The sequence below is a fragment of the Cervus canadensis genome, chromosome X (genome assembly GCF_019320065.1).
Source record: "Cervus canadensis isolate Bull #8, Minnesota chromosome X, ASM1932006v1, whole genome shotgun sequence".
Classification (NCBI taxonomy): Eukaryota; Metazoa; Chordata; class Mammalia; order Artiodactyla; family Cervidae; genus Cervus; species Cervus canadensis.
In genome coordinates, this window is record NC_057419.1 from 37,201,095 (window position 1) to 37,223,095 (window position 22,001).

The 22,001-nt window shown below is 45.3% G+C and overlaps 1 protein-coding gene across 11 annotated transcripts in view; it reads right to left on the bottom strand.

The window, feature by feature from the left end:
- The window catches only part of NHSL2 (NHS like 2), a 302,146-nt gene that overhangs the window by 109,055 nt on the left and 171,090 nt on the right, over positions 1-22,001 (bottom strand). For 3 of the 11 annotated variants that reach the window (XM_043459322.1, XM_043459324.1, XM_043459323.1), the window contains exon 3: positions 9,341-9,410. The exons of the other annotated variants lie outside the window; for them this stretch is intronic. In XM_043459322.1, coding sequence (XP_043315257.1) covers positions 9,341-9,410 — 70 coding nt within the window. The remainder of the gene's footprint in view (positions 1-9,340; positions 9,411-22,001) is intronic. 11 annotated transcript variants of the gene reach the window in all.

Genomic DNA, 22,001 nt, shown 5'->3' on the forward strand with positions numbered 1-22,001 from the left:
GACATGAGGGTAGAATGGGTGGTGCCATCCTCCAAGTTAGGTGGCTCTGGAAGAGGGGCAGGTGTAGGGAGCTGGGAGAGAGCGCAGCTTGGCCACTGGGTGTGCATGGGGCCTCTGGGCACCGCTGTCTGGGAGGCAGTGAAGATGTGCAGTCTGGAACTCAGAGGAGGGCAGGGCTGGAGCTCCGTATGGAGCAGTCACTACCTCTCAGGATATATGAAGGCAAAAATTAGATGAGCCAGTCCAGTTTGAGGGGGAAAGATGGGAAGAGAAGGGAGTACTGATGTTTACATTTGGAGTCCTGACTTTTTGTGTCTCTCCCTGGCTCTGCAGTGGCAGCCTTCCTGATGCACTAGACCAACTTTCAGGGAGGCACCTACCATGCAGACCAGTGCCCTCCTGCAACTGGGTGGACAAAGGGGCCTTAGTATGCACAGGGCCCTTGGTAATCAGGCAGGCAGCTGGTACCCTTGACCCAAGGATTTTCTGGAAGAGGGACTTGATAATCTCAACGGGTCATAAGGAATTAAGGGGCAAGCAGAGAAAGCCTTCAAGTATTGGGAAGCTGTCAGGCCAGCTGTAGCAGGAACAAGTTTTCCAAAATTCTGATTATCACTTGAAAGTTCAAATTTTATCTTTAGTAACAGACACTGTCAGCTGTTTTCGTTGAAGTGACAGGCTCACTCCGTTCATTTTTGAAAAAATGTCTGCCAAGTACCCAAGTCTGAATAACCATAGTTTGCCTGTCAGTTGTCCTTTTAAGTAAAAATGATGTTCTGTGAAAAGAGAGGCCTGTTGAGCTCACACCTCAAACAACTGCACAAGTGCTTTTCCTCAAGACCAACATCAGCCTTCGGCATCAGCACAAGTGCTTCATGTGTTCTTCCCGTTCCGTTACACAGAAAATTATAAAGATCTGAACTCAAGGGTCAAGATTTAATCAAATTAACAACTTTTACTGCTTTATCAAAGCCATTCTTCAGTATAACTGACTTTAAAAATAACTGAGAGTGTGTGGTGATGAAGTACTCAATGACCGCTAGTACAAGTTGGTGCCACTGCTCTGATCCAAACTAACGAGCCAGCCGTTTTGCCTTTGGTGCAAACACCAGCCTCATGAAAAAGGCAAATGATGCCTCAGTATTATCTTGAAAATAGCTCTGACCTTGCACGTCCCCTGAATGGGTCCCAGTAACTCTAAGGGGGTCTGTGGACCACACTTTAAGAACTGCTGGTTTAGAGAAATTCTTGCCCAGGTCCATGGGGGTAACTTAAGGAAGGTTTATTGCAGTATTATTTGTGGTCATAGCAGGTTGGTAGGACCAAGATGTCAAGTCTTAGAGGAACAGAAGTAAAATGTGATGGATGCATGTTGTGTCAGAAGTAATAAACTAGATGTGCACATAGCAGCAAGGGGAAACTTTAAAACCTGAGTGGTGAGGGAAAAAAGAAACAGAATATGATGTATGCTCAATACCACTTATGTAAATTTAAAACACATATAAAAATAAAATACTACGTATTTTTCAGAGACATACAGCTTAACCTCATTTTATTGTGCTTCACTTTATTGTGCTTTGAAGATAGTGTGTTTATTTAAAATTTTATTTATTTAGCTGTGAAGGGTCATAGTTGCAGCATGTAGGATCTTTAGTTGCAGCATGTGGGATGTAGCTCCTTGACCAGGGATTGAACCTGGGCCCCCTGCATTGGGAGTGTGGAGTCTTAGCCACTGGTCCACCAGGGAAGTCCCCAATAGTGAGTTTTTTGTTTTTGTTTCTTTAACAACAACAACAAAAAAGGTATCTGAAGGTATGTGGCAACTCAGCATTGTCAGATAATGGTTAGCATTTTTAAGTCATAAAGTATTTTTAAATTAAGGTATGTACCTCTTGTTTTTTTAGACACAACACTATTGCACACTTAATAGACTACAGTATAGTGTAAACAGATTTTATATGCACTAGAAAACCAAGAAAAAAAAAACAACCTTTGTGTGACCCACTTTATTGTGATACTTGCTTGATTGCAGTGTTCTGGTCCTGGACCCACAACATCTCCGAGGTATGTGTGTATTTCCAAGAACATACACCAACCCACTAGAGAGTGGATGGTAGTGGGGATTCAAGGTGAAAGGGAAAGATAAAATAAGAGTGAACAAAAATTTAAAGAACCTTGCATGGATAGATAATAGTGTGCAGAGCAATATATTTAACTGTGCCCTTGAGTTGCAAATAAGGACAGAGTGAACGCGAGGTGGAAAATAGTATACTCTTTCAAGAGCTCCCATGGTGAAAAGCAAGGGGGATGGCTGGAGAGATGTCCTGAGAAAGAAGAACAAAGAACATCTGTGTTTTGCCTTCTATCAATCTACCAAGTATGCACTAGCTTGGGTTACCACTGTCCTCTTGTCCAGAAAGGTAGGGGAGGGCATGGTAGGCGGTTCCACTTGCTGGCTCCTATTTTCTCTGGAAAGTAGGAGATGAGATCATTGCTAGAAGATGGTATGTAGTTGGGGTTTGAAGAGCCAGGGAAGATGTGAAGCAGCTGCCATAGAGACTAGAGAGAAAGAAGCAATTCCAGGCAGCACTGAAGGACCAGCTGGAGACTGAGGAACCTTTGAGATGGATGGGAGGAAAACTGCCTTGGTTTTTCATTCATTTATTTAGTCAATTAGTCAACAAATATTTATTGAATGTCTGTTATGTGCAAAAAGATTGCAAATCTTGGGATACCATAAAGAGTAAAATAGGCATAGTCCCTATCCTCATGGACCTGCCAGCCTAGGAGTGTGTGTGTGTGTGTGTGTGTGTGTGTGTGTGTGTGTGTGAGAGAGAGAGAGAGAGAAAGAGAGAGAGAGAGGTGGGGGGAGGTGTGTGTTAAGTGAGCACATAAATACCAATATAATTAAACTATGATAATTGCAAGGAAAGGAAGAAGGTACAGGATGTTGAGAGAATATACTGATAAGAATATAGTCTAGGAGCTCTGCTGGTAAACAGAGATCTCCATCCTCATTTTCAACAGCTGCACAGTACCTCACTATAAGATTGCTCCATAACTAACTTAGCTAGTTCCCTACTGTAGGGAATTTAGAATTTGTTCCCTTTCTCTCCTCATCATAACCAACATTTTGATGTACATCTTTTTATGAATCTTTGGGCATTTGTTTGATTATTTCCTTAGCATGCATTTCTAAAAGTAGAATTGCCAGGCCAAAGGGTATACATGTTTTAAGGCTTTCCAAAATGCCCTGCAGAAAGGTTGTACCTATTTACAAGGGAAAAAGTCTGCATTAAAAAATAAAAGATTAACAGTAGTCAGATCTAAGTGGTAAAATTTCTGTAAAGATTGTGTTATTTTCTACATTTAAATTTCTCCACATTTATCTACCTTCTAACCACTCCTAAATGTATGTGTATTACTCATTTAAAAATGTTTTTTTGAATAGTTAATGCATATACACTGCATAAATATTAAGGGAGTACAAAAGTGAATTCAGAGAAAAGTGAGTCTCCTTGAGCCCTTGCCTGGTTTTTTAAACATCCTGCCAGAGATGTCCTGTGCATATACAAGAAATTAGATGATAGCATCTATACATATTTTTGGCACCTTACACTTTTCATTGAGCACAGTCACCTCATTTTTTAAGGCTGCATAGCATTCTATGGTTATTCAGACCATTTCTACTCTTTCCCTGTTACAATTTTTTTTACTTATCTAACAATGATAATAACAAAAGTGGAAAAGGAAGAAAAAAGGCCATCTACTAAGATTAGAATATGTCTCCATTTGTTCAAGTGCTGGGTAACAGGAATAAAAAGATAAGAAGTTTTTGTCAGAGTCTCCAGAAAAAAAGCAGATATATTTTTAGTCTCGAGATTTGGAACACTTGTGCTTTTACTAAGTAGTTGATTTGCTTTTATCTGTGAATCTTATAACTGATCGGGGCTTCCCTGGTAGCTCAGACAGTAAAGCGTCTGCTTACAATGCAGGAGATCTGCGTTCAATCCCTGGGTCAGGAAGATCCCCTGGAGAAGGGAATGGCAACCCACTCCAGTATTCATGCCTGGAAAATCCCATGGACCAAGGAGCCTGGTGGGCTACAGTCCATGGGGTTGCAAAGAGTCGGACACGACTAAGCGACTTCACTTCACTTCTTCACTTTATAACTGATCATGCCTCTCCTTTCTGTTATCTGACATGAAAGCTTAAAGCCAAATTTCAAGATTCACATTTATCAAGAAGGGACTTCTTCACCAGTTACCCTTGTTTTCCCCTTGCCTCATCTTTCTCTCACACAGCTAATGTTTAGGCTCCTTCCAAGTACTGGGTGTACCTTCATAAGCCACTTTAAATCCTTCTTGGAATAAGTCAAGGTATAAATCATTTTTTACAAAAATTGAGTTAATGCTTGGGTCTCCCTCCAACGCATTCCTCAAGAGGGATGGGCAAGATACAACCAAAAGATGCCTCAAGAAAACAACGAAAACCTAATGGAAGGTCAATCGATTCCTGGGCTACATGCGTCAAAGCTGAGGTCTTCAGCTTCCAAACACAGAAAGCAATTTAGTGCTCCAGTTCCCATGGCAACTGTGTTGGAGAAGATGCAGGAGCCTGGCCTGGCGGTTGCTGGGGGAGCTCTGGCTGCTGGCCACATGACTTCGATTCAGGCCTGAGTGTTCAGATGATCAGGGACTTTCCATTAACAGGGAGCACTGGATTTGAACCTAATTGAAAATGTAGTTACTGGGAAGAAAAGCATACACTGGAGACAGGGTAATAGCAAGATAGCCTTCCAATACTTGAAGTTAGTTCTCACTTTCCTTTTCTTCCCTCTCCCCACTGAGAAGGAGGTTAAAAAGCAGGAGATAGAAAGTTGGTGGGAGGGATCCTCACCACTCAGTCCTTTGTCAAAGGGGCTGAAAGAGTAACTGGGGTATAGACCCATTAGCATATTTAAAGCCTCAGCCTAATTGATTGCTTTGGCCTCCATTGAAGAAAGGTTGTGTTCGTCGCAGGGGGAGGGGCTGCCTGGAGGCCGGAAGAGGAGTAGAATGGGTCAAGGTTGGTGTACATTCCCCTCTCCACTAAGGGAGAATATAGATGAGTATTCACCTGATCTGGGGGAGGGAAGAAGAGCTTTAAGTAATAAGTTCTTTCCCAATAAGTAAAAAGAGGCATATTTTACTTTTATAATTAGGAAAATCATCTCTACTCAAGACAAGGAGGGGGGTAACCAGAAGAACATGTCATTCTCTGAAAGGGAAGTGATTAAGAATCACAGAACAAGGATCAGTTCAGACAACTACAAAAGTGGCTCACCGAAGGGAGAATTTGAAAATGTCCTGCTTATTGTACTGGGGAGGTGTGAGTAGAGGGTCTCTTAAAGCTTATTGAACTCGCCTAAAAGCAGCCAGTTTAGAACAACTTACCAAATGGTACTAGAACTTGTCATTGATGTGTGCAAGCAGGATTACTCTGCTTCCGATACAGTGAAAATAGGTTGTGGAGTCTCCTTGGAAAGAGGGCTATGCTGTATCCCCAGCACCCAGAGCAGACCTGGCTGCTTAGTAAGAATGTGCTCAGTAAGGCCTTTCTTGAGAGTCCCTTGGACAGCAAGGAGATTAAACCAGTCAATCCTAAAGGAAATCAACCCTGAATATTCATTGGATAGACTGATGCTGAAACTGAAGCTCTGATACTTTGGCCACCTGATGTGAAGAGCTGACTCATTGGAAAAGACCATGTTGCTGGGAAAGATTGAGGGCAAGAGGAGAAGGGGAAAACAGAGGATAAGATGGCTGGATGGCATCACGACTCAAAGGACATGAGTTTGAGCAAGCTCTGGGAGATGGTGAAGGACAGGGAAGCCTGTTGTGCTGCAGTTCATGGGATCACAAAGAGTCAGACACGACTTAGTGACTGAACAACAACTACAATAAGTGAGGCCTTACTGAAGATTCTGTCCTTAGGTGGAGTCCCTGCTCTCAAGCTGCCTTCAAGGGACTCACCCAGGGTGGGGGGGCAGATATATTCTGTGTTTCTGTAGATGGTAAGACTGTTCACTTCTCCCACAAACATTGCTTGAGACTTACTATTTGTTGAGCATGAGATGGGAGTAGGGGAGTGGACCCCCGAATGAGAAGTTTATTACAAAAAAGCCTATAAAGTTCCCAGTTTGGGAAAGATAATATGCAACTCGTGAAAGAAGCTGCTTTTGAGATGGGCTTTGAAGGTTGGCTTGAAGTTCAGGAGGCAGATGTAGACAGGGATGTAGACATGAGAATTGAAGTGAAGGCAAAGACATGTGAGTGGGTGAGATGATTTCCTAGGCCTTTTTCAGCTCTGCCAGTCTGGTTCTGAACTTCAGCTTCATCTTAAGCAATAATATCTCTGTAAAATCATGGCTTTGATATGCTTCTTATTATTTTCTCTAGTGTACAGAAAAATAAATACATAAGGAAAAATAAAAGGAAAAGTTCCCCTATACCTCTGGGAGGCATCTCAACTCATGAAAGTGGTTGAGGTTTCAAGTTTTGGGAAATTGTGCCAAAGGTAATAAGGAGCCACTGAGAGCTCTATCTCCAGAATTGAGAACACTGGATGGGGAGAGAATGAAGACAGGCAAATTGGTGAGGAGGCTCTTGTAAGAATCTAGTGAAGAGGGGGTGGTGCAGCCCTCAACTCTGAAGAAATGGCCCAGAAACCTGGTGTGTGTAGAGAGAAGTGACTGACTAAAGAATAGGTTCCTAATTCCTGGTTTGCTGCTCTCAATTCCTAATGAGGCAGGGCTCACATTCAATTCTGGCCATTATGTTCTTCCCAACATGGAAGAGTATTGTTTTTCATTTCCCTTCCCCAATTTGGGACACACTGTTTAAATAAGGTACCAATCGGACTGGGCAATGGCAGGAAATGTTTCCCCACAGGAAAGGCTCACATCAGATCCTTGCTGCCTTTGGCAAGTAGAAATCAAGCCATCTCCAAAAGAGGCCAAGAGGGCCAGACCACACCAGCACCTTCAACAGGTGTTAATAAGAGAAAATTCTCCTTTTCAGTTAGCAACCTGGAAATGGAGTGTCTGCAGAGGGGCTGCAGGGAGCAGGGCAGTGACATATCCCCAGTTCTGCTACTTGAGCAGTGTGGAGGGAAAGCCCAGAGAGATGGGTGGCTCGGGGAAGGACACCAGCTGCCTTTTCCATTTACAACCTGGAGGGGGGCTTCCCTCCTCACACACAGGAAAATGCCAAGCTTCAAAACCACCAGGGCATCAGCCTGGAGTTGGAGAGGCAGGTGAGTGCCCTGTGACCCTGGAGGACTGGGAGAGAGACATGGGGGGAAGGTGGACTGGAAGGGCAGGAGTGGGGAGGGTCACAGAGTAGCCAGGTCCCTGTCCCACTCTCTCCTGCACTTCCAAGCCCACTTCCTTCACTCGAGACTCCTAGCTTTGTTCCAGAAGTTGTGTGGCCTCCAGGCAACTCCCAGGAGGGTTGGCTTGGTGGCCTCCTGGCACCTCTGTGAGATAACTGAGGCTTGCTTCTCTCCCTTTCAGTTTCCAAGCCTTTCAGTGCCTGACCTTGCACACAAGCAAGCTCACTCTCCTTCCTCCTCAGTGTCAGGCACTGGGGACATAAACTGGGAACTGGGCATCCAGTCAGGCATGACTCCAGAGGTCCAAGAGCCCAGCTTTCTCAGAGGATGATAGGCACACGTGTTGCTCCTCATCCCATCACACTGGGAGCACCAGGAGAAGGGGGCCCCAGTTGGGCTCAGCCACCAGTCAGTGCCTGGCCCAGATGTAGTGGGAATGTGATTTATATTTTTAATTTCTTGAAGAAATTATTAAAAAAACAAGGCAAAATGAGATCGATGCTCACCAAACTTCCTTTCCAAGCAAGAATCAAGAGGCTTTCTTAATGTCGGATTTTTTTCAAGCTGCTGAGATAAATACTGTATCAAGTGCATTAGGAACCAAGAGGGGGCTTTGCCTAGAGGTATCTGGTCTGGCTTCCAGAGAAGATGTCACTGAGGCAAACTGTGAGGAATAAATGAGGTTTTCCAAGGTGGAGATGAACACTGTGGTTAGGTGTAGGGAATGGTAGCATGACCAAAGGTGTATAGGTAACAGATCAGGATGCATGGTTGGAGACCTGCAATTAGAAGACTCTGCTGGAAGCAAGTGGTAGGGAATGATATTGGAAAGGTTGCCTGGACGCATCCTGTGGAGGGTCTTAAATTCCAGCTGGAGGTATAAACCAGGAATGCATTGTGGAGAAGGAAATCTTAACTAAAGACTGGCAGTGACATAGGAGAAGCAAGAGACAGCTGGGTCAGCTAGGAGGTGATCCTGTGGCATGACATTATCTGGGACGTGTTGTCATTGTGGGAAATGCAGATGTCGACATAGGGGAAGAGGTTCTCTTGTGTATTACTGGTGGAACTGTAAATGGGCACAGCCATCTTAAAGAGCAGTTTTTCAATATATAGACATACCCCTTAAGCCAGCAATCTGACTTCTAGGTACATATAGTTGAAATTTCTACATGTACATGAAGAAATATGCACAAGAACATTAACTGCAGCATAGTTTGCAATGGTAAGAAATAGAAACAACCTGTTTCTGTCATTGGGGATTAGAGAAGCAGATTTTACTATTCATTTGATGGTATACCATGTAGCAGTTACCATGAACAACCTACATCTATATGTGTAAAAAGAATAGAGACCAAAAATACAGTGCTGCGTGCAAAAGGTAAATTTTAGAGAGCTACTTCACAAAGAATATCACTTATGACAAATTTTAAATATATAAAACATTTAAATGTATAATATACACACCATATATGGACATATAAACATGGCTGAGATACATATTATGGTCAAGGCAATGAAGGATGGGACTGAGAGGACAGGACAGGGACTTGAATGGGATATGTAATGTGTCATTTTGCTAGAAAAAAAAATCTCAAGCAAACATGACACAAATGTTAACATTTGTTCATTTTGGGATGAGAGACAGAGCTGGCCACTACCACATTCAACCAGTTAAAAGCCCACAGACCTGTACTGAAGGACATCACAGCCACAATTAGGAAAAACAAGAGGAAAAATGATCCCACAGTTTCTAATAAAAGCCACATTACAGAGCCTGGGTTCAGTGCCACACTTGCCTGCACCCAGCTTCACTAGCTTTCAGTCAAGAAAACAATAAATAAAAGTGAACAAAAGTGACCCAAGGTGGAGAACTATGATTTGGAACATACTGCCAGGCCTGGATGCAAAGGCACTTGGAGAGCAAAATTTACACATATATTCCCCACATGAGAATCAGCTTCACCCTGCAGGGTGTCTGACTGCCATAGCCAAGGTGGCAGGTCCAGCCTTTGCAGGGACCATGAGGAGGACTTCTGGAAGAGAAGGAGAATAGGAGAGCTTTTGGGTCATCAGATCAAGAGAGAAGGACGGTGAAATCAAAGGGAATGTGATCTCGCTAGAACTAGAAGGTGAGCTCCAGCAAGATGTGCTCACTGATCTGTCCCCAGTGCCTAGAAAAGTGCCTGGTACAGAGGAAATGCTCACTATCTGCTAAGTGAGTGAAAGGGAGTGCTGGAAAAGAGAAGTCTTGAGTGTTCCCAGCTTTGTGTCATTTTGATTGCCTAAGTCACTGGATTTCAGATATGCCAAAGCAGCTGCTTGCATTGTTTCCAGGGAATGTTTCCTGCTGCCTAAGATAGGAGCTGGAGGCCAGGTCTGAGGCATCAGCAGAAGGAATGGTGATAGAGCTACAGAGAAGTAAGGCTCCAGGAAGAGGAAAGAGCCAGTAGGCTCAGGCAGGAAGTGTCCCTAAAAAATGTATGGGGAGGGGGTTCTTAGAAGCAAAATGGATACCAGAGAGAATAAGGGAGGGAGGATGGTCTTATGCCCATAGGGCACTGCTAGCTCCTAATGGCACCCTTGTGCAGATTTGAGAAAGGTGCCTTCTCTAGCTGGCACACAATTTAGAGAGCTGCGATGCTTCGAGGAGAGTTGGGGTAAATGGCCCCCAGATGCAGGGCTGGATTTCAGTCCCTATTTGCTTGGGCACCCTTGTGCAGGTGCAGGGCACAATTTGCCATAGGCAGCAGTCCTGAACCCCCTACCAGCCCTCAAGACAACCAGTTTCTTACTAGTCTCCCACCATTCTGCAACTTATTGCCACCTGCCGAGGGAACTGTCACCACCCTTGCTGCCATCCCTGTTTCACAGCCCCTGTCAGGCCATCTTGCCCTGGAACACAGCAGGCCCTTCCTTGGCACGAAGGTAGGTGGAGCCAATTTGTGAAAATCAGTTCCTGGGTGAATTTTGAATATTATTCTACAAGCAAGGACTCTGTGTTCTATTATCAGGAACATCTCAACTGACTCCGTTAGGGAGGTACATGCTTCTCTATCCTCCCAACAGAGGTCAAGTAAAGTCCAAAGACGCAGAGGCTAGAAAAAGCTGCTGCACTCCCTGGTGTTGCCTAAAGGAGATGCTGATGACATTTCTGCCACTCTGAAGAAGAAATAAAAGGCTCGCCTACCGCCATCCCCATGTGAGCTTTTGAGGGTGCCAGGGCATCTGCACTGGAAACAGTGGGGATAGAGCATCAGCCCTCTCCCCAAGATTGCAGTGGGACCATGTCGTCCCTTCTCAAGCAAGAGAATACGAACTCTTAATTCTGAGAAAGTGGTAGCCATCAGATGGGAACTCTGTCACTCTGCCCCTCCCACCAACAAAGTTATCTGTATTTGCTTTTTGTGAGTTCATTTCTTCCCTGAATGATGACAGATCCTTCGTCTTTTCTCAAGGTTGCCCCTGCTTACCTTTATTTTGGATGGCATCCCATCCTATTAACTACCTTTCCTTAAACCCAAGTGGTGGAAAGTGAATCCCTGTGCCTCCACTTCCTCATCTGTATTATGGGAAGAAAATAATATCTACTGTATAGAGTTGTTGTGAGGATTGAGTGAATTAATCCACATAAAGTGTTTAGCTTAGTGTTTGTCATAGAATAGACACTCAATAAATATTGCTTATCATCATCATCATCTTGAGTGTGAAGGGCGCAGTGAAGGGCAATGAAGTGTCAGTGGCACTGAACCAGTCTGGACAGCCAAGTCTGGGTTGGATAGCTCAGGGTTTGTTTCAGGATGGAAGCCCTACACCGAAGGCTCCAGGCCACTGCCGGGCTGGATCCTGGGGCCCTCAGAGTGCATTCTTCTGCATGTCAAAGTTGGCAACCCTTTCCTCCTGACACTCTTGGCTTCCCATCTTGCCTCTTCTTCACCGTACGTTGACTTGCTCTCCTGATCTGAACTGACTGGGCAACCAAGGGCAGCTAGCACTAGGAGCTGGCTTCAGATGCCATGCTGCATCCAGGCACACCTTCTCTGTGCCCAGTCCAGCATGCTGTACCTCACAATGGTTGGGAGAAATCTACTAATACTTCTAATCCTGAGACACTTGGGACTCCCTGGAACACAATATGGGGAGACAACTAACGAGCTAAAAAACTTACAGTCAGGGCCAGGCTCAATATAGGCAGAGAAGATTTAGAGAGCAAGTGAAAGGCCCAGAAGTGTCTCCTCTGTTATTCAGTGGCTGTTGCCTAAAGGTCTACCATTAGAAAGCTTTATTCTATGGCCACATCCATTGTTCCCAGTGAGAATGCAAAGGCCCTGAGAATGGGAACACAGTGAACACAGCCAATGTTGATGGTTTCAGTAGAACAGTTTACTGAGCAAAGTCTCTGCAAAACTGAGACACAATGGATGCCAGCTCCCTTCTCCCCATGCTTGGTCTGCCAACATTTACTGAGAAATACTCAAACACAAGTAAGGGCAGTATAATGGAGGAGATCCCTTGGGGGAAGCATGAGGGAAAGTGGGCTCCTGGGTATGGTTTCAGGATGGTGGGCAAAAAGAATGATGAAGTGAGTGTGTATAAGAAGCAGGGAACTAAGGGGGCAGCCATGTTTCAGCTTTACCACTTTCAGTATGAATAACAGCTGGAGTGTATGCATGTGACATTGCATTTTGAAAAAAAAACCTGGAATTTTAATACCAGCTCTGCCATTTATTAGCTGTGTGACTTTGGAGAAGTCATTTAACCTCTCTGAACCTGTTTTCCCATTTGTATAACCCTGATAATAATAACAACACTAAATTGGTAACATTGTTTTCTGGCTTAAACTAGCTGGCACAGGAGAACTCATTTATTTGTTACATCTAAATTTTGTTCTGAGCCAGCACTAGGGGCTTTTCCAGCAAGGTAAAGACATTGAGAAGCAGAAACACAGGGCAAAGGTGACCCCTAAACTCCTCTCTTTGTAGTGTCTGTCCTTGAAATGTCACCAGAGAAGGGAACATAATCCTCAGCCCAGGATTTGGAAGCCAGAATCCAGAAGGTATGGCTCATTTATCAGTGCCACCAGACTCTCAACTTTAATAAGCTATCTGCATTCGTAACCACAGGAAGAGGAGGAAGTGGGCCAGATTCCTTAGTGATCATGAATACTGCCAGCTCACTTTTATATTGGCAAAGTGCATTCGTGATCATTCTGATTAGCTCATTCTCACATCAGCCCTCAGGGAGCTCAGAGTATTTTTCTTTTTGTTTAAAGATGTGGGAATTGGGAAGCACAAGATTTCTGCCATTTCCAACGCCTGGCCTGATCAAAGCCTTCTTCTGAATATCTGGAGTTGCCTTAGTACTGTGAGAATTTTAGGGATGGCTTTTTAGGGTCGATACTTTTCCAGGAAGATAGGCTGTCTTGTGTTGTCTAAGAGACTCGGTGTTATACCTATCAGATGGGGCTGTGGGCAGGCCTAGGAGAAAAGAAACTCCAAACCTTAAAAGGCTAGGAATGCAGGGCCCAGGGAGATAGGGGAACGGACCAATGAAAGCACTTAGCAACATCCAAAGACCAATGGTGGATGAGCCCCACTGTTTCCATGAGGCAGCCTTGATTATCATTGGCTATGAACAAGAAACTGTCTCCCTGGACTGGGAACAGGGAGGTGGGGTCTGCAGCTCTCTTTAGGTACTTATACCTGTCCATGGAGGGGGCTTAAGAAAGCTAGGGGAGCTCCCACTCAGACCTTGGCATCCATAAGTTCTCAGTCATATTAAACAAATACACTAAAGCAGTTTTAGCAGACTTTTGCCATTGCCAGGTCTGTAAAAATGCAAATTGTGCAGGCCATAGGCATGTGGTCTGTACATGATATATAAAGGCACACATGGTCATCTTTAAACTCTGAGTGAAGGAAAAGCTATTCATATGTCAGTCCCTGCCTGCCCCAGGCCTATCTCAGTCCGCAAGGATGATCAAAGACTTTCTGTCGGCTCAAACTTGGCCCAGCTCTGGAATCAATGTGAACCCAGCCTGACAGGGCACTAGGAGGTTCCTCCTCAGCAAGCAGTATGAGTGGGCACGGCAAAAAGTACATGCTGCCCTGGGCATTGCACCTAAGGCTGGGAATGAGCTGAGCCCCAGAGGCCATGGGGGCCTCCCACCTTCCACTGCCCCTGTACCCCCACCAGAAGGGGCTGGTTTTCCTGACCAGCCATTGTGCCTGTGGCCACTGTCCTTGATCTATCTATCAGCTTCACCCCCTACCCAGGGGACCTGCCATCTAGTCCCGAGTCTCAGCTGGTTGCTGGGGACCCAGTTGGCAGGTTTGGCTCCTGCCAGTCCCTTCCTTCCCTCAATGTCAGAACTGTGCTGAGACCCCATGCCTTGTATGGGCTTGTGGGATGGGTGACTAGATTCCCACTGAATGCCAAGGCCTGCTCCCCACCCTCCCTAGATATTGCATTCTGTATCAAATCTGCCTTGAGTTTCCCCTACAACCTTCAGACATTGTACTCAGACTGATTCTCATGCCCTGGCTGGGTTGTTCTTTAATTTTAGCACCTACTGTGTGCTAGAAGGGGCTTCCCAGATGGCTCAGTAGTAAAGAACCTGCCAGCCAATGCAGGAGACATAAGAGATGTGGGTTTGATCCCTGGGTCAGGAAGATCCCCTGAAGGAGGGCATGGTAACACACTCCAGTATTTTTGCCCAGAGAATCCCACAGACAGAGGAGCCTGGGGGGCTACAGTCCCTAAGGTTGCAAAGAGTCAGACATGACTGAAGTAACTTAGCACACATGCACGTATGTGCTAGAAGCTCGGAAGGTTGCTGAGTTCTAGCTGTCCCCCCCCCGCCGCCACTGTACCCCCATCCAGAGCCAGCTCGGACCCTGATGGCCACAATGTGGGAGTTTCTAGCCTGATCTATAGCCAGAGCCATCCCATTTAGGAAGTTTCTGTGAACCATTCTCCTTATACAATCTGGAGAGTTCTGTGGGGGCCCAAGCCACACTGGGATGGGGGTGGGAGGGGCCCACTGACAAGGATACTGGTTGATTCTCACACTAAAGGGGGTTTGAGTCCTTGTTTAGGGAGCAGTACCTTCCCTTCCACTCGATGGGAGGAAGAGTTCCAAAACTGGGAGGGACTGGGATTCAGTCTGATGTCCTAAATCCTGGTCTCTTGTTGTGTTGGATGGGCCCCTGAGAGGGTAACAAGCAGGAAGGCCATTGGTCTCCAAATGGAGGAAATAGTTTGCACGTGTCAGACATTTTTAATCTCTCTCTTAAGTGGCAGGAGGAAACAAACTAGTGTTATATTTTTTTCCCTTCTCTATACAAATTTAAAAAGGGGTTTCTCTTAAAATTCTGTGTTGCCATAATGATACCCGGTTCCACCTGAACTTAACTTTTTTCAAACCTTGAGCTAACCAATGCATTTTTCTTATAGAAATGTTTGTCTTAAGCTATGTTAATGTACTATGTATTTACCCTAGACTCTGTCTTCAAGTCGGTTCTGCCTAAAGGCTCAGAACTGACTTGACAAACCAGTATGTTATACTCATACTTTGTTCTCCTAATCTATGTTAATGAAACTATATATTTGTATGGAAATCTGCCTTTCTTCAAGATTCATGTCAATCTTTTAAGGATGGCATGACTCACCTGGTGCCAATGTTATCTCAAAATGCATGTTGTGGGTGAGGGGCCTGGTGCCATTCTCTGAGTTTTGAGACATTTCCTTTCTTTAATTAGCAGACTGCTGCTGCTGCTGCTGCTAAGTCACTTCAGTCGTGTCTGACTCTGTATGACCCCATAGACAGCAGCCCACCAGGCTCTGCCATCCCTGGGATTCTCTAGGCAAGAACACTGGAGTGGGCTGCCATTTCTAGTAGCTATATAATATCCAGCTAAAGAAAGAGGAGAGTGAAAAAGTTGGCTTAAAGCTCAACATTCAGAAAACTAAGATCATGGCATCTGGTCCCATCACTTCATGGCAAATAGATGGGGAAACAGTGGAAACAGTGGCTGACTTTATTTTTCTGGGTTCCAAAATCACTGCAGATGGTGATTGCAGCCATGAAATTAAAAGACGCTTACTCCTTGGAGGGAAAGTTATGACCAACCTAGACAGCATATTAAAAAGCAGAGACATTACTTTGTCAACAAAGGTCCGTCTAGTCAAGGCTGTGGTTTTTCCAGTGGTCATGTATGGATATGAGAGTTGGACTATAAAGAAAGCTGAGCGCAGAAGAATTGATACTTTTGAACTGTGGTTTTGGAGAAGACTCTTGAGAGTCCCTTGGACTGCAAGGAGATCCAACCAGTCCATCCTAAAGGAGATCAGTTCTGGGTGTTCATTGGAAGGACTGATGTTGAAGCTGAAACTCCAATACTTTGGCCACCTGATGCAAAGAGCTGACTCATTTGAAAAGACCCTGATGCTGGGAAAGATTGAGGGCAGGAGGAGAAGGGGACAACAGAGGCTGAGATGGTTGGATGGCATCACCGACTCAATGGACATGGGTTTGGGTGGACTCCGGGAGTTGGTGATGGACAGGGAGGCCTGTGTGCTGTGGTTCATGGGGTCACAAAGAGTCAGACACGACTGAGCGACTGAACTGAACTGAACTGAACTGGAAGACTAGCAGAGGGGTACTCTTTCTGCCCCCTTCTGATGTCTATGTCAGAAGCCTTCTCTATTTCTTTTATACTTTAATAAAACTGTATTACACAAAACCTTTGAGCGATCAAGCCTCGTCTCTGGCCCCAGATTGAATTCTTCTCCTCCAGAGGTCAAGAATTCCAGCGTCTTTCATGGTTCAGCAAACAACCTCTCATCCCAAGTGTTAGGGGAAGCACCCAAACTGAAACCACCCACCCTGGCCAGGCACCATACTATCCATTTGCATGAGTTGTTTTATGACAGGAGGTCCTGCTAAGGAACACGGAACTAATAAGCCACCACCAACCAGAAGAGTTCGGGAAAGGTCAAAAGGAGACACCACATGTCCGACCACCTCCTAGAATCCTTCTCTCTGGCATCCATCTTGGCTGAACAAGGCATGCACCACCAGGAAGCCCTCTGAGTCAGAATGACTGGCTAAAGACAACCCGGAAACTAATCCCATCACCATAAAACCTGAGACTGCAAGCCATGTGGCAGAGCTGTTCTCCTGGGTTCCCTTACCCTATTGCTCTCCACCCGGGTGCCCTTTCCCAATAAAATCTCTTGCTTTGTCAGCACATGTGTCTCCTCGGACAATTCATTTCTGAGTGTCAGACAAGAGCCCAGTTTCAGGCCCTAGAAGGGGTCTCTCTTCCTGCAACACAAGCATGTGAGAATCCAAACAGCCATGATGTCTTCCACTGCTACCATGTTGGCACCAGATATCTGCTTCTGCTTCTTCTTTGGATTCATGATTGATTCTCACTTTCCCCACTGTGCTTGTCTGCCTTGAGTTCCAGTCTGCCAGACCTAAGGTTGACCTGTGTCCCTTCAGCTCCAGTCTCTTGTCTTCTATGACCATAGCATTGACAGTGCCCATCTGGAACTGGCTTCCCACCAACCTCCCAATTAGCCTGGGAACCCCTTAAGGACAGGGGCTGGGCCTCATTCATCTCTGTACCCCGTCACCATCCACAGAGTGTGTGACACAAAAGAGGGCTGGTATGTTTTGACAGAAAAAATACCTGCTTCAAGTGTAGGACTAAACTAGCTGCCTCCTAGCTTGGTCAGTTTATTTTGTCCTTGCAGAATCTCCACTCCTTTTCAAGAAAGGTCCTACTTAAAACTTGGATTTCCATCTGCTGAGAGCAGGAGAAGGACAAAGGCTTAGGAACACAAATCATAGGTAAGATGGAGAGTAAATATTTGTCAAAATAATCAACTTGTGTATGGTCCAAGAGGGACAGGGACCTCGTTGGTCAAGAGGAAGCCTCAGGGAGTCTCAATGCACAGTAACCTCTGAGGAAATGGGCCCTGGAGTAAAGAGTGCTGAAATGTGCACAAGGGGTCTAAAGAAGTCATTTGTGAGGGAACAAGGTGTAACAGAGAGCATACAGGCCTGAGGCCAGAGTACCTAGGCTCAAATCTTAGTTTTTCAGTCTGCTGGGTGACTTTGGGGCAATTTCCTAAGGAAATGTCATGGTCTATTTCCTCATGTGTAAAATGGGAATAGTAACATCTGCTTCATCAAGTTAGCACAAAGGTTTCAAATAATACGCGGAAACTGCCTTATAACCTGGAACATTCTCAAAAAATGGCATACGTTAGTACCATAATTAATAATGTTTTGTGCATGATTGATTCTGACACACAAAGTTTAACACACAAAGTTGCAGAGACTTCAAGCAGGATCTTCAGGGTGGAATTATGTGTGTAAAAAGGTTATATTTTCTAGGAAACTGAATTTAGGATAGTGAATGAGGTGACAGCGAACTGGCTATTTATTAGGTCTGATGGGGTGGAGTGCATGCTTGCCTCCCCCAAGCCAACTATGGGCATGCCAGTGGCAGCACCAAGCCAAAGCTTCCTCTCTCTGCCCCACCACCTTGCATACCTGGCACAGAGCAGATGCATGACAGGAGAGGGAAACCAGAGAATTCTGGACAGAAGCAACACAACTTGGGTCTGTGAGAGCTCTGAATTACATGTTTTCACTTGGTTCATTTATCCATCTGTTCACTTATGCAATAAAGTACCTTCCATGTCCAAGGCACACAGTAGGTCCACACCTTCAACTCAGGCCCAATGCTCTCTGCTTACTCTACAGAGTCCTTGCAACTCCTTCTTTGGGTTCAGGAACTGTCTTCTTGACTGGATACTCTGCTCAGCTTTGATTTTCAGCTTCTTCACAAGATTCTGCTTCTTAAATCCTCCTCGGGGCTCCTCTCGTCGTTGCTTACAAATAGGTGTGGTATATAGTTCCTACCCCCTCCAGCTCCAGGATATCCCACCCCGGCCTGGCCCTGACACCCCAGGCTCTTAATGACCTGAAAAAGGGATTAGGATTGAGGAACAATTCACAGACACAGAGAACAGAGCAACTGAGCCCTGCTCTCAGGGAAGATGTGGATGGCGGGGGGGCAGAGTAGGGCAAAGAAACAGTGAGGCCAGGAAGTCAGCTGGCCTCTCTTAGAACCCTACTGGGGGTGAACCGGGACCACCAATCTCTCACCAGAGCAGCATACTGGGCCACCCACTCCACTGCATCCCCACAGGAGCTTGAAGTCCACTGAGTGGAGTTTCAGGCTTTTGTTTCAAAGACTAGTTCACTCTCCTGACCCTGTGTGTTGAACACATCCTGGATGTTTTCCTGCCAAAATAACACAGACTAGGAATCAGACAGCCTGCGAGGGGAGAGAAGAACACCCAGGGGCAAGGCCTGATGGGGTGGCTTCATCCATGATGCCTGCAAGGGCTCTGTTCCCAAGCAAGGCCTCCAGTCTCCACTCCAGGTCAGCCTACCCCCTCTTACCCGAAAGAAAGCACTTGGGCTCTGTGGCAGCTGTATGCTTCTGTCAGGGCTGGCAAGACTCACAGAGGAGCCCAGAACTGAGGGCTGAGGGGAAAAGAGAAGGGAAGCAGCATCCTGTGTGGGCAGCTTCTGAGAGAAGTCCTCACCACGCCATTCTTGAACTCCTTTTGTTTTCCATCCTATCCCACCCCTAGCCTGCTGAGAATCACCAGCTGAGGGCCAGGATCAGATGAGTAAATAAGCCAGACACTAAATGTTTTCACCCAGAAAGGGAAAGAGGGAGGTGATATGAAATCCTCCTATTTTTTTTTTCTTCTCCAACTTCTTGAATATCATTTTATGCTGTCTGCTGTTTGAAAGCTGAGTTTGAAAGTCAGGTGGACATACTTCTGCATCACCCAGGAGCAGGGTTACTTGTAGAGGGAAAGGATAGGAATCTGGCCCTGGTGTTTTTTCCCCGCTCCCTCTACTCTTCATGTTATAGTCATATCAGAGGCCATAAAGGACTGGCCTGTGGAGATGTTTTCATGGTGTAGCTTACACATTTGAAATCACTGTCAGCATTGAAAAGTTACAATATTTTACATTAAAAATATTAATTTCTGACATCTTGAAAAACTGGAAAATGTGGCAGCACTGGGCCAATAATTCCAGATGACGATGAGTAGCAGAGCTCAGAAGCAGCAGTCCCCTTGGGACTTACTGTCCAGTTTCCCACAGTCCCCATACTTCCCTTTGGTGCTCCAGGCACGGAGGGCCATTTACCATGTTCATGCTAGTCTGTTTGCACATGACCTGTTCACTCACTTATATTAACTTCCTGGGTCATCTCAGCACTTCAACTGAGATCTCTGACTTACATTGAGCTACTTATTATTTCCAAAACACACCTCCATATTTGCCTTTATTCTACCCTCAGCATGGAATGCCACCCCATAGCTTACCTAGAAAATGTCTACCCATCCTTTATGACCCAACTGAAGCCTCATCTTCCCTGTGAACTCTTTCCTAACTCATGCAAGCAGAGCTAGGGATTTCCTCCTTTGAATTCTTGCATTGAGGCCAATGCTACACCATTATCATTTACCTACTGGATGATAATTATGCATTTATATGTATGGTTCTGCTACTAAACTGTGCGTTCCTTGAGACCAGAGACTATGGCTTCCTTATTCTTGAATTGCCAGCTCTGAGCAAGGAGCCTGGCACATAGGAGACACTCAAATGCTTATTGAATAAATTATGGAATGGCTGACTGAAGGGATGAAAAGGGAGTTATAAAGTGCTCACTCAATACTCTAGTATTCATGGGCTTCCCTGGTGGCTCAAACGGTAAAGAATCCGCCTGCAGTGCAGGAACCTGGGTTCGATCCCTGGGCTGGGAAGACCCCCTGGAGGAGGACATGGCAATCCCACTTCAGTATTCTTGCCTGGAGAATCCACATGGACAGAAGAGGCTGGCAGGTTATAGTCCATGAGGTCACAAAGAGTCAGACACAACTGAGCGACTAAGCAGAGCACTGCACACTCAATATAGATACTGCCCCTTGATGGGGACCAGAGGCAAGTTGGGTGGTACCAGAGCAATTCTAGATTCCCTGAAGTCAATCTCATTTGGCACCAACTGTTTGGTACTAAGCCTGCCACATTCTAAGTGCTCATGGACTAAAAGAATGGAGCCCATCTGACCAAGAAGAGTGACACCTAAACTTTAGTTTGGAGTCAGTGTTCCAGGGGCCTCCTCACATCACTCTGGTTTAGAATCCTGCCTCCAAACAGTGTGGAGATTCCTTAAAAAACTGGAAATAGAACTGCCATATGACCCAGCAATCCCACTCCTGGGCATACACACCAAGGAAACCAGATCTGAAAGAGACACGTGTACCTCAATGTTCATCACAGCACTGTTTATAATAGCCAGCACATGGAAGCAGCCTAGATGCCCATCAGCAGAAGAATGGATAAGGAAGCCGTGGTACATATACACTATGGAATATTACTCAGCCGTTAAAAAGAATTCATTTGAATCAGTTCTAATGAGATGGATGAAACTGGAGCCCATTATACAGAGTGAAGTAGGCCAGAAAGATAAACACCAATACAGTATACTAACGCATATATATGGAATTTAAAAAGATGGTAACGATAACCCTATATGCAAAACAGAAAAAGAGACACAGATGTACAGAACAGACTTTGGGACTCTGTGGGAGAAGGCGAGGGTAGGATGTTCAGAGAGAATAGCATTGAAACAAGTATACCATCAAGGGTGAAACAGATCACCAGCCCAGGTTGGATGCATGAGACAAGTGCTCAGGGCTGGTACACTAGGAAGACCCAAAGGGATGGGATGGAGAGGGAGGCAGGAGGGGGGATCGGGATGGGAAACACATGTAAATCCATGACTGATTCATGTCAATGTATGGTAAAAACCACTACAATAATGTAAAGTAATTAGCCTCCAACTAATAAAAATAAATGGGAAAAAAAATAGAATCCTGCCTCCCAGCACATCCCTCCAGCTCTGGGACCCTGAACAAATGACTTAATCTTTCTAAGGTTCAACATCCAGACCAGAAAAAAAAAGAAAATCATAATACCACATCATCACAGAGTAGGTATGAGGTGTAAACAAGATATCTCTAGGTCAAGTGACATGTTGCAGAAGGTTGAAATGTTGGACCCTTTGTTGGTCTAGGTTAGTAAGGAGCATGTGCATGTGTAAGAATGAGTGGGTATGGTATATAACACATAGGACTGTGCAGATGCAATCTGTGTTCCTATCCAGCTCTGATTCCATGGGATACTTCAAGAGAAGATTAGGACACATCCTCTGAAAGGAAGAATTCTATTACAGGATGGTTAACAAGACCTCTAAAGAGAGAGATAAGTCCAGTTCCTCCATCAAGGGCTGCTCAGAGGCACAGCAGAGCTGTGCCCCACCAACATCCCCGTTCCCTAGTGCCCACAACACCCATACATATGAGTGTTGCACTCAACCCATTTTGGCTGCCATTTTGGATGTTTCCTCATCTCTTTAATGAAAATGATAACAACTGCTTGGAGGGCTGGATGGGATTGTTAATGAGACTGGACACCTGAAGCACTTAACTTGGTGTTAGTATACAAAGCAGATGCACAG